The sequence below is a fragment of the Sinohyriopsis cumingii genome, chromosome 17 (genome assembly GCF_028554795.1).
Source record: "Sinohyriopsis cumingii isolate HCF-2022 chromosome 17, ASM2855479v2, whole genome shotgun sequence".
NCBI classification, from domain to species: domain Eukaryota; kingdom Metazoa; phylum Mollusca; class Bivalvia; order Unionida; family Unionidae; genus Sinohyriopsis; species Sinohyriopsis cumingii.
The window spans coordinates 83,529,913-83,542,529 of record NC_142977.1 but is presented as its reverse complement, the minus strand read 5'-3'; the positions used below and the strand labels follow the sequence as shown (position 1 = coordinate 83,542,529).

At 34.8% G+C, this 12,617-nt stretch overlaps 1 protein-coding gene across 1 annotated transcript; it reads left to right on the top strand.

Moving 5' to 3' along the window:
- The first annotated feature begins 730 nt into the window (after positions 1–730).
- Positions 731–11,977, top strand: LOC149779338 (uncharacterized). The gene is made up of 3 exons (XM_089939954.1): positions 731–1,057; positions 4,536–4,604; positions 11,545–11,977. The coding sequence occupies exons 1-3, from the start codon at positions 845–847 to the stop codon at positions 11,590–11,592; spliced, it is 330 nt and encodes a 109-aa protein (XP_089796080.1). The 5' UTR covers positions 731–844; the 3' UTR covers positions 11,593–11,977.
- The last annotated feature ends 640 nt before the right edge of the window (positions 11,978–12,617 follow it).

Here is a 12,617-nt window from a genome sequence, read left to right as displayed (position 1 = left end):
TATAGATAGTCATTTTGGTATCACCTCCTCTGATGGTGTCACTCGGTAGGGTCCACACCCCCACCCTCCCGCACCCATCCCCCCAGTGATACCACTGGGTATACTATCAGTTATTTTTAAATAAATATTCTCTGACAAAACCATCTGAGCTGAACTGAGTTTGATATACGATACTCTTCACACAAAGCGTCCGCCTCGGATGCGGGAGGTCGTGGGTTCGATCCACGGCCGAGTCATACTAAAGATATAGAAAGAGTCATACTAAAGATATAGAAATGGTACTAACAGCTTCCTCGCTTGGCGTTCAGCATTAAGAGGATAGTGTTAGGACTGGTCGGCCTGGTGTCAGGATAATGTGACTGAGTGGGACATATGCTACATGTCTGCGGCATGATTCCCCAGTGCTAGACATCACTATAAAACTGCCACAATGCAGACATCGTAGCATTGTGGCAGTTTTATAGTGACTGAAAAAATGTTAAAGCTACCTTAAAAATCCAAATCACACACACACACACTCTTCACTCAAATGGAGGAGAACGCCTCCACAATTTTAATGTTTTATGTGTCGCTTGAATGCCTCGCTATGACAAAAAAAAAAAAAAAAACTCGCATGCCAAACCCTATTTCACGGACATATCCTCCAACCTAGATTGACCAATCAGTGAGAGTGTTGAATATTGATTGATTGCCGTAACGAATTGATAGAGCGACAGTGCGTACTACTACATTCTACCCCGGTTCATTTCGGAATTAGTCGCCAGGACTTGCGTACCATCTATTCACCAGGAACTGTGAGCAATCTACTGTAATTCTACCTTAATTCTCAAGATAAACTTTCAATATGGGCGAGTGGTCTAACGGATTGTTCGGCTGCTTTGGTGATTGTGGTACATGTATCATTACCTATTTCTTACCCTGTATCACTGCCGGTAAAAATGCAGAAGCAGTTGGGGAAGGCTGTTGTCTGTATGGCTTTCTGTCGATCCTAGGACCCATTGGGATCTGGTCAAGGGCTAAAATCAGAGGAAAAATCAGGGAAAGTAAAGGAATTGATGTAAGTATGAAACATTCTAAATTATTGTTATTACCGTAAATAACACTTAAAATATATACAAAGCAGCTGCACTCGATAAAATACGCTCTTCGGATGGATTTGTTCAGACCCGTCTGTTGTCACGCCCGTATCGTATTCATAATAATTCTCAGACTGCAAAACCTATGTCATTACCGAGTTAAAGATTTAAATCCATTATTATTTTCGACGAGAGAACGATGAATTGAATTAGAAAAAAATCAATAAAGACATTCAAAGGACAACGTAGATTGATTTGTAAAGGATGTTAAATTTCGATGTGAAATTTATTGGCATTGAGGATATAAATAAAAAATGGCATTTTCAAAATATCTTTTAAGTGACGGACCGCTTCTTTAGTTAAAAGGTGTTTGTCAGCACAAAAGTAGTTAAAACTGCTACAACAAAGACTTAACAAAGCTCATCTTCATAATATCACTGGAAAGTTACTTTTTGTACTGTGTCAGGTGTTTACAATAAAATATATGAGATTATTTCATAAATTGTGCCTATTCGTGCGAATTGGAGTACTTTATTTCTGTATATTCATCAACGCATCATTGTAAATGTTTAATCAAATATTCAGTGGGCTGCAAATTACCTTAGCTTCCCAAGGTAGTCACGGCCAACGCTCTAAAGATGATTGACATTAAAGCCATTAGCAGACGATTCTCTGCCCATTGTATCTGAATGGTAGGCAACCTGACAGATTTCTCCCATATAAGGCTACTCAGGCAGCACACACATTACAGATATTGATTCTGTCAGAAAGAGTGTTTTCGGTTCTTTCTATTTATGTAAACTCCATTAGTGAGATTTGCTGTCACGGTCGTCTTCATTACCACAATAGCTGATGAGTTATCTCCCTTTAGGTGATAAATTCCTAATGGCCAGCCTTAGATTCAAAGGCGTTATAATTGACCCTGTGCATGTTGACTCACTCAATAACATCACTGTAATATCGTTTAATGGTTTCAGGCATGTTGTAATCAGCAGGCTGTAATCTTCTCCACGACACTTTTTTCATCATAAGTCAGTCTGCAGATATCTATCTCCTTAAGGCGAGTCAGCACCTTTGACCTCAAGATTGTAACGACTGCAGGTTGCACTTCTTTTGTGATTATGTCATTGGCTGAATTCCACAGTGTGCTCACCATCAGCTTTAAGTTTGTAGTTATGTAATGGCAACAACTCTGCTTTGGATTTCAAGACAATAGCTTCTAGAACACTTCGGTGAAAGAAGCTTACAATGCGATGCATTCGCACAAGAACATGTGATACCTTTTCCCCCTTCAGCGCCTTATCTACTGCAATGCTTTTGTTTGCCAGGCATCCATTGTAGAGGAAGCTAGGACCCATTATGATGTCTGTTTTAATCTTCTTTTATTTATATTGCTGCGTTATCTGATATAAGAGCGGAACGCCCAGAGATATTGGCAGCTGTTGCTCTTTGACCGTATCGTAATGTGTCCAGATGGAAAATGATGAAATTTGGTTTTATTTTCGCATATAAATTTTCATTTAGAGCAATCCTCATCCAATTTGAGTTAACAGAGCGTATGGTGCATAATGCAATAATCGTTTTTAATTCTGCCGCAATATTTCATTCACTGAATGACGACTTATTATTATTATTATTAAATGAATTGCTTATCAAAATATGCTTGTATCTGTAAATTCAGTTAGGTTTTATTAAATCATTTCATTCATTCAACTGTGATAATCACTAGCAATATCTGCGCTAGAAATGAATTGTCTGTGAGACATGGCTGATTTATCTGTGAGACATGGCTGATTTACGCGTTCTGATGTGCTGACAAGAAGCAGGTTACAATGTTCAATTCGCTGAAAACTACGTCACCACTTGCTCTTGAAATCGCAAATGACTAGCAACCTCCGTCTTGGAGAAAGTACGAAACCGTCGTACTTTATAACCACGATGTATCGCCCATTTGTTTAGTTCTCTGAAATGCACTCCGCTACACGACTAACTAATCTGGAGATACAAATTTTAGTTGTTTACCTGCCTATGATATTGGCTTGCAAATCAATGCGGATGCCATAAAAACTAGTGAAATGTAACTTCCTTATACCAGAACAAAAATAATAAACATTATGGATTCCATGAAATTGAAATGAGACTGTTTTTTAGGTATCTGCATTAACGTGAAAGGGATTATGATATTAGCTTATTTCGTCCTTTTTGTCCATATTTCCCTCACGTTAAGTTGTCCGTTTCGGTTGCTTTGGAGGGACGTATGTGTTCAGTAGCACATCTCCAGTTGGGATATTGTCACTGTGTATAAAGTTCGTACAAGCCGAAACAAGATTCCAAAAATCACGTTTTTGTTTTGTGCACGTCGTTAGATAGCAAACTTATTTACTGCTTGACTGGATTTGAACAGTAAGGGACTGAATTTACTCACCATAAAGAAAGGTTTTAACATAATATATGTACTTTTCTTATTACTGACATCGTTTCTCATTAAAATATAACCTTAAACTTAGTATATCAGTTAAACTGGATTAGATAAGAAGATATATTTTGAGTCAACTCAGGATTTAGGAAGCGGAGCTCAACGAGGGGAATCACCCGACAAATCTGCATTCTTATTTCATTTCGTAATATATTTGCCACCTCTTTAAATATATAGATAAATAGCTGCATAGGTGAATCGGTAGACTGTTAGGTAGAATAATAAAAAATAGAAAGATTAAAAGCAGTGTTATATCGACAAGGTTAGCGTTCAGAATCGAATAAATTCTATGATCGATCATCAGTATTGGCAAACTTAATTATATATTAATTTGTCCACATGATATCTTCTCATTTCTGAAATACCTTGAACTCAAAAACAATGTGATAGGCACATAACTAAATTTCTACCTAAATCTATCACAGAAATTGTCATCGATCGCGTTGCCATTTCACTAAAAGTGACTCTGCTCAACCAAATCGATTAATCGGAGCTGCACTTGATAAGAGTGTTAGCAGAGACTCGAACGAGCTTACAAAGCTAACTTTTTGTATTGCCTTTAAAAATATTCTAAATGGTTATTTTGTAACTTTTCTTTTTTAAACTGTAATCGTCATTTAATATGTTTTCATGTGCCAATATAGGCCTTTAACCTTTTGACTTTTAAAAGGATACATGTCAAGTTTACATCTTAATTGAATGAAGGTTCGCTATAGAAAGTATGGTTGTAAAAATATCTTCTTACCAGAATAGAACTGTTGTACTAATGCATTCCGTTGTATATAACGAACTGTTGTAATAATGCATTCCGTTGTATATAACGAACTGTTGCAATAATGCATTCCGTTGTATTTAACGAACTGTTGCAATAATGCATTATGTTGCATTTAATGAACTATCCTAATGGTGCATTACGTTGTATTTAATGAACTACCCTAACAGTACATTCTGTTGTATTTAAAGGACAATTTCTTCTCTTTCAGGGCGATTTTTGCATGGATTGTATCATGCATTGGATATGTGGTCTTTGTGCCTTAATACAAGAAGCTCGGGTAAGTATATATTAATTTTATGCTTTCATAATTCCTTCCCTATATTTTACTGTCCACCCTTTAGGTTTATCCTCTCATAACATAGATCAAATTTTATACAATATATAAATTTTATTTCTATGTCCCTATTTCATAATATGTATTAAAAAAATCGTTTGTTATTCATTTGAATAATACAAGAGCAAAACATGGTCATGCTGAATAAGGTTATCCCTACCTTTTCTGGTGGTAGGGGTAGGGTAGGCGGAGAAAAACCTGACACGAACTGAAATTTAATTATAGGAAGTGATCGTTAGATGGCATTTTTACAGAGCAAAAAGAGATTACTTAGGATGAGAGAATTGTTCTTCAACTAACAGTATCACATATTTTGGCAAGTCTGATGCAACGACGATGAATTGTGACTGTTTCTCTTTCAGAATTCATTACACTCATTTACCTCTATCACGGTCTCGATATCTGAAAGAATCGTACATAATGCGAACCAAGGTATTTACGTTTACAGCGCTCATTCTTTCTTATTTATCTGACGAGTCCCATTAAGTGTCTCAATCGTTTGTATGATTCAAAACAAGTCAGATATACTTCTAAGTAAATATTCAGTTAACTGTTTTGTGGATGTGTCAATTTATTTCGACATGTTGTTTAAGTGGTGATGAGTGTCAGGTCACGGTGGTCATAGTTATATGAGCGTATCATAACCAACTCTCCTTATCACCGTAATGTTTTAAAGTCACTTCTGGTTCTAGTTCAAGCTCTGCACAATCGGTAGATTGGCTAGACACTCTAGATTCTTTTGTTAGCGCTAAGAACTTTCTCGTTCGGTGTGTATATGTGTATGTAGCTATTGCTGTATTGGCAAGGCACTAAATAAACTGCGTGTGTTGCTGTTCCGTAAAACAAATGTGGTCAATGAAATCAAGAATTGCTAAAATATAAGATTTGTACTTTTTGTTTTACAAAGGCAATCGATCCACATGAAATTAACAGGTTCATTTCGGCAAAACTTTATCAGAAATAAATTAGATGCTGCGCGTGCTAATCGGCATCAGTGACTAAGATAATGCCCAAATGTTGGCACTGAGTAACCTTTTTAAGAGATTTGTTGCGGCCGTATACAGTAAAGGATGGTGGCTATTGTTCCATTATCGTGATATTAGCATTGATTCAGTCTAATCAGGATTAAATACCACTTGCCAATACTGGACCACTAATGCATATTTTCAAAATCTGAGATCAAGATTTCGCCAGAAATATCAGATTATCAGCTATCATATATACTGTTATTCATTATCATATATAATGTTATTCATTATCATATATAATGTATTCATTTTCATATATAATTTTATTCATTATCATATATAATGGTATTCATTATCATATATAATGGTATTCATTATCATACATAATGGTATTCATTATCATATATAATGGTATTCATTATCATATATAACGCTGTATCGTCAGTATATATAACGTTGTATCATTATCAGATAAAATGTTACATTATCCGCAAAGAGCTTAATCAGTGGTTCTACAACATCATTGATGAAAATGAAAAATAATAATCGTCCCAAAATAGACTCTGCTTGACACCTTCATTGATGCTAGGGATTGAGTTATAACAAATCATTTGATTTTTTTTATAACAATAAGTAACTTTGAAACCATGATACCAAATTGTTATGAATACAAATACTTGATTGTTTTGCAACTCATTATGTCCAATTGGGTCGAAGATTTTGGTCCCAGCTTTCTTGGCTTGGTCTTAAACCAAACGCATTGTATTGTCAATGTCTGTCAATTGATATGTAACCGCGTCACGGGGTGAAATGCCTGATTGATTTTGGGAAATTATGTCATGTTTCACAACATGTGTATATATTTATATACTTACATCTCCCAAACGTTTGATTAAGTCTAAGCAAAGACATAACCATTGCCTGACACTGCAAACTTTAGATTATGTCTAAGTAAAGACATAACCATTGCCTGATACTGCAAACTTAAGATTAAGTCTAAGTAAAGACATAACCATTGCCTGACATTGCGGGTTAGCAACCTTTCTTATGCAGAGGCACTACATTGCTAATTTACAACGATCCGGAAATGCCGAAGATTACAATCTGTTTTTAAGCATTTAGTACTATGAATACATAATTGAATGTGTACATTTTTTATATGTAATTTTGGATGCAGTCAGTCAGTCCAAATGCGTTTGATGGATTTTAACTCAACCCAGACGTTATACATTACATCTTTGGCATTATTACTATTAACAAGACCAGGATCATGTGACTTTCTTTCATATGAGGTATGCGTTTAGGTTTTGGTTGTTGATTGTTCACAAAATAAATCATTAAAAGCTGTTGCCGTTAATTTGCTTCGGTTGTAACACTGCCATTTGCAATCACTGATTCGCAAAATTTCTGTATTCGCCTTCAGTGAATTTATATAATTAGTTGCCATTAGTCTTCCGGGTTAGCATGTGAAGACGTGATTTGTTCCATTAGCATGTTATAACGAGTACGAGTACAGTTAGACTTACCTAATCCCATCGATAACCAAGCTTTTCATTGGCCCGTAAAGAAACCAATGCATTGGGTATACGTATTTCGTTCATGCATCCTGCATTAATTATATAACACTCTCAACACTGACATTGGTGACATCATTTTCATTAATTACACTGTTCCAAGAGATGAACATGAGTTCCTGGGTCCAAAAGAGTGTACTTTCCCTCTGTGTGTGTGTGTGTGTGTGTGTGTGTTTGTGTGTGTGTAACAGTGATGCCAAGCACTTTCAGCATGAAAATGTTCATTGACAATTTACATGTAAAGCTGAAAATTGTTTATAAATATCGAATTTCATTAGTTAACGACAGAAACGAATGTATTCAATATCGACGTAACATTTAGTGTAGCGTAACTGTTAACGGTAACATGCGAGAGAGGAACAAATACATTTAATTACACCAAGAAACAAACGGAAATTGTGAGCAAAAGATGCTAATCTAGTTTTTCATATGCAGAAATCGATTATTCTACTGCACTACATAATTATCGCTCTTGCGGTGCCATTTTATAAACGACGATCGTGGGAATATATTAATTACTGTGAAACACGCACAGTAAAAATAAATTTGAAGTTGAACCTCGCCAGACTTTTTTGGAACAAGTACGCAATATCACTGCGTGCCAATATTGGACATTTGCTTCCTTACTCCGTTCAGGTGTAGATATTGGTGTTTCAACTATGTCTGCTTTCCACTGTGCAGTTGAATTTATGTACCATCTGTACTCGCTTATAAGACGAGTCCAAAATTACAAACTGCTTAGACCCAGATCTGCTGTTAGATAATGCGCTGACAGAGCTGGATCTACGCAATTTGTTAGAAGTAATCAATCGAACCAACCATATAGACCATGATCTGCCAGCACAATATTCTATGGCAGATTAGAATCTATGATTTGCAGTTGGGGGTGTCTATATGGGGTGTGTGTGTGTGCATAATATCTTATAAATGTTTATTTGTTATATAATATTACCGTGTCTTCTTTTTGTAAGTAATTTGATCGACTTTGCTGCAATAAAATTGATGAATCAATTGTTACTTTAATTGTTTTGATGAGGAAGTCTTGTTGCCACAACACACAGTCAGATCATAGAGTCTGTTGCCACAACACACAGTCAGATCATGTAGTCTGTTACCACAACACACAGTCAGATCATGTAGTATGTTACCACAACAGTCAGATCATGTACTCTGTTACCACAACACACAGTCAGATCATGTAGCATGTTGCCACAACACACAGTCAGATCATGTAGTCTGTTGAAACCTTTGGTCGATATTTTACTTGTTTTAATAATTTATGAGCCAGGTTCATGTAAAGCGGAACTAAATTTATCAAACTAAATGCTTCTCTTTTAAGTGTACCAAGTTAACAAAAATAGAGGTTAATCATGCCAGGTTCATGTCCACAATGCACTATACGTATGTAACCATTGGGAATATGAAGATTTACTATAAAATTACGAACAGTGCACAGGCCATATGAAGTTTTACGATAAGGTTACTGACAACAGAACAGATTGTAAGCACGGATTTATGACATATAATATCCTCACGACGTAGCAAGTACTGCCTTTGCTTCCATAAATACAGTTCGATCATTGGATTTTTTTTTCTTCTCAAATGTCAAGACTATTCCGCATTCTTTAATATAGATTATTCAGTCCACCGCTGTACACGCAACAACATCATAAAGCAGCATTGAGGGCGAACTAAAATCAGAAGTGGCATTATGTTTGCATAATTCATTGTCTATTTACGTTGTACGATGACGCATGTTTTCACCAAGGTGATTGTAACTTAGGATATGGTTGCTAACAAACAATTGCATTATTTATCCTGGTTACCACTAATTCATTTAAGCATTTGCAACTGATGCTTAATATTACTTGATTATCTCAATTTTACCTCTTTTCCAAAGCGGTAGATTGGCTATACCGCTATTATCTATTGTTTGATCCAAGAACTTTTTCGTATGTATGTATGTATGTATGAATGTAGGTATGTATGTCATGGCAAGTCACTACATTAGCTTGGTGTGATGCTGTGCCGTAAAGCACCAAACATGTATAAATGCTACATAAATGTGTCACATGAGGTTCGTGTCGCTCTCATTTTAAGGTTTATTTACTTAATTTACAAATTTACTTGCTTCTATATCAAAATTGTAATCGTGGTTAGACTGGTGGATATTGGAAAAGCAACCATTTGATGAATAAGCTCATGACGGTTTACGATTGAAGGAGCTAATTAGGAGGAACAAGCAATACAGATAGCAATGTTCTTCAAAAAGTAATAATTCGACTGACATAAATTATTCAATCCAAGTCTTTACGGCTTCTCGCTCATTGATGGTGATAGTGTATGACTGTCTCATGTAAATTGTTTCGAAGTGTATCGAAATGGCCATACTGCTGATATTAAAGCAGATTTTCATCTCAGTTTGAACACGAGTTCTTCAGTCATATAAAACGTTCATATTGGTTGTTTGGACAATAGTAAGAAACATTAAAACAGTAAATAGTCCATTTATTTCCATATATGACAAATACGATTTTATAACTTTTCACAAAACATCCGCTGAAATCAGAATTCAGAAAAAAATAGTAAGGCATGTTTGTGTTGTTAAAAATTAATGTAAACCGATTGAACCTTATGATGCGTATTTTCAGGCAGTTCCGTTTCTTGCCGAAGCAATTTGAATCTCAGAAATGGTTGCTAAAAACCATTAACATTGTTTATCCTGGTTGCAAATGGGAATCAATAGTAAAACACGTTGGTGTTTAAAACACTGGGAAGACTTTCTTGTTTAGACGCATACTTGATCCAGTCAATATTCAAATGCATATATATATATATATATATATATATATATATATATATATATATATATATATATATATGTGTGTGTGTGTGTGTGTGTGTGTGTGTGTCTAATGTTGTAAAGCGCTTAGAGCTACTAAAGATTAGGCGCTATACAAAGTCCTCATTATTATATATATATATATATATATATATATATATATATATATATATATATATATATATATATATATATATATATATATATATATATATAGTCACGTGTTTAGGCTCTCATAAGCAGTAACAAGAATTAAGTGAAGATAGCAAGCTTTGCAAAATGTAACAAATAATTTATTTTCCTGAAAAACAAGGTAAAAATTAGGAAAAGAACTTACGGTTTTAAGACTCACTTCCAAAAAAGAATCAAGACTAATCCAAGAATTAGACAAATTAGAAGTCCTGGTAATAAAATGTTCTAATGAATCTAAGTTCAAGTCGCGACGAAAATACAAAATGGAAGGCGATGACGTTTGCTATAGTCAGTGTAGTACTGATGTGTCTACAGTTCTTTGTTGAACCACGGAAAATATTATTCCAGTTTTGAATTCCGATTAAAATTTCAGTAAATGTCTTTGTCCAAGAATTCTGTATGAGCACTTAAATATTCCTAGAAAAAAGAATTAATCTCTTAGAATCCAAATAATTTGAAGAAAAATTAAAATTTAAATCCAGCTGCTCGCAACAGAATTAACATCTTGACGTCTAAGTGTTTAAAAGTCCCACTAAAATTATTTCTCAAAACATCACTATTAAATATTTTTACCGCTCAAAACAGACGCCTCGATAGGGTCACGTGATCACTTTCTAGAACATGATAGAATCTATTTACATGCTTAACACCACGTACTCTCAGTACAGCCTAGATTTCACTAATAAATTCCACACTAAGAATGAATAAAATAAATTTAAAAAAAGTTGTTTACTGATTCTGAATCAAGGTTAGGAATTTGGTCAGCACTAAGAAACAAAGTTCTAATATTAGGTGTTTACGAAAAAAACAGCCAGGTGACACTAATTTCTGGAAAATGTCAAATTCCAGTAAATAAAATTACATTACGATAACATGTAATGGATTAAATTTTTTTTTAAAACAAACAAATAATTAAAGTAAACTTACGCAGAACGCACGCACGTACAAATATATGTATGTATGTATGTATGTATGTATGTATGTATGTATGTATGCATGTATGTATGTAATGAAAGATGTCGAAAGAGGGCAGTATTCCTCTCACTTGAACATTTATTCAAGCTTCCTTTGCTCACGTATTCTTTTCTTTACCAAATTGTTAATCGTTGTATGGCAGGTGATTGTTGGGCAAGGCAAGCCAAAGATGAATGATGACATTGACGAAAATTAAATAGTCTTGCTGGATTCTTGATTAAAAAAAGTTGAAGAAAAAATGGTCAAGGTCAGAGATTTTTGTTGCTGGACAGACATATGGTTTACTGCTTGTTATTGTTTCTTTTCTTCTTCTTATTATTGTTTTCTTACAGGAACTGAAAGGTAGCGGTGGACAAGCACAGTCTATGGTTAGAGAATAAGATCCCAGACAAATCCAGTCGATGTCACATGCAATACTGGTTGATCAAACACCGAGACAAAACATGATTCATATATTATTTGTGCACAGTAAAACATCTAATTTTCCAGAAGTCCTGCTTTCGATAAGACTGTTTCCTGGCAGCATCGGAAATCTGTTTTTATAGCTTTTACAATATTTAGTCAATACATATCCGTATTCTCTACCTAAAGGCCCTTTGTTAAAATAAACCTTTACTTGAACTGTAGACGTTTTAAATACAGTTGTGTATGTTATAATTCTTCTGACAGTATTTGTATTTTTAATTTGCAATTTGACATCTGCAGCTGAAAATGAATGTATGCGAGTGTTGATGTGTAATTTTTAAAATAAAGATTTTTTTTACATTTTTATGTCCTTTTATTATCTGTGTACTGATTAAGGCAACTTGTACGGTCAGTAATTACGTTTTTAATATTGGATGTAACTCTAATGTGACTTCACCGCAAACGTAAAATAAACAATAGCAATACAGCATCAAGACTTAGCAGGAATATTTACGTTCAATTACATGACATGCAGTAGATACTGTAACAACCAAAAGGGTTTCTTCACCAAGCAATGTCAAACTCGTGCGCAAATTCCACTAGAAGTCATATGTTTCCCCTCGATTCCCAAGACATCTATACAACTATTGTTGTAAACTGGAAATATCAAACGCTTCCAAACTAGAAATAATTTTACTCTAATTAATACATGACCACAAATCTCATCTTCCCAATTGTGTGTCAACCACACAACTGTGTGGTTTCTCCTCATTAACTTTCCGTAACGTACCGCCAAATATTTCAGGCCGTGAAACTATGCAACTCAATCACCTAATATAGGAAACTATTTTTACTACGCCACCATGGTCCAGTCAAATCATGGTTTTAAGCCACGTTTAGCCTTAACTCTGCATCATATTTACCACCATAGCAACAATAAATGGCGCCTGCCGGCGACGGAATAGTCCCTTTTCTTTTATTTTATTGTATAATTTACCAG

Bases quoted from the DNA above. Each gene is read 5' to 3' on its own strand.
- LOC149779338 (XM_089939954.1), top strand. From the start codon at position 845: ATGGGCGAGTGGTCTAACGGATTGTTCGGCTGCTTTGGTGATTGTGGT. The intron at 1,058-4,535 runs GTAAGTATGAAA...CTTCTCTTTCAG, and splicing joins GGGAAAGTAAAGGAATTGAT to GGCGATTTTTGCATGGATTG. The intron at 4,605-11,544 runs GTAAGTATATAT...GTTTTCTTACAG, and splicing joins CCTTAATACAAGAAGCTCGG to GAACTGAAAGGTAGCGGTGG.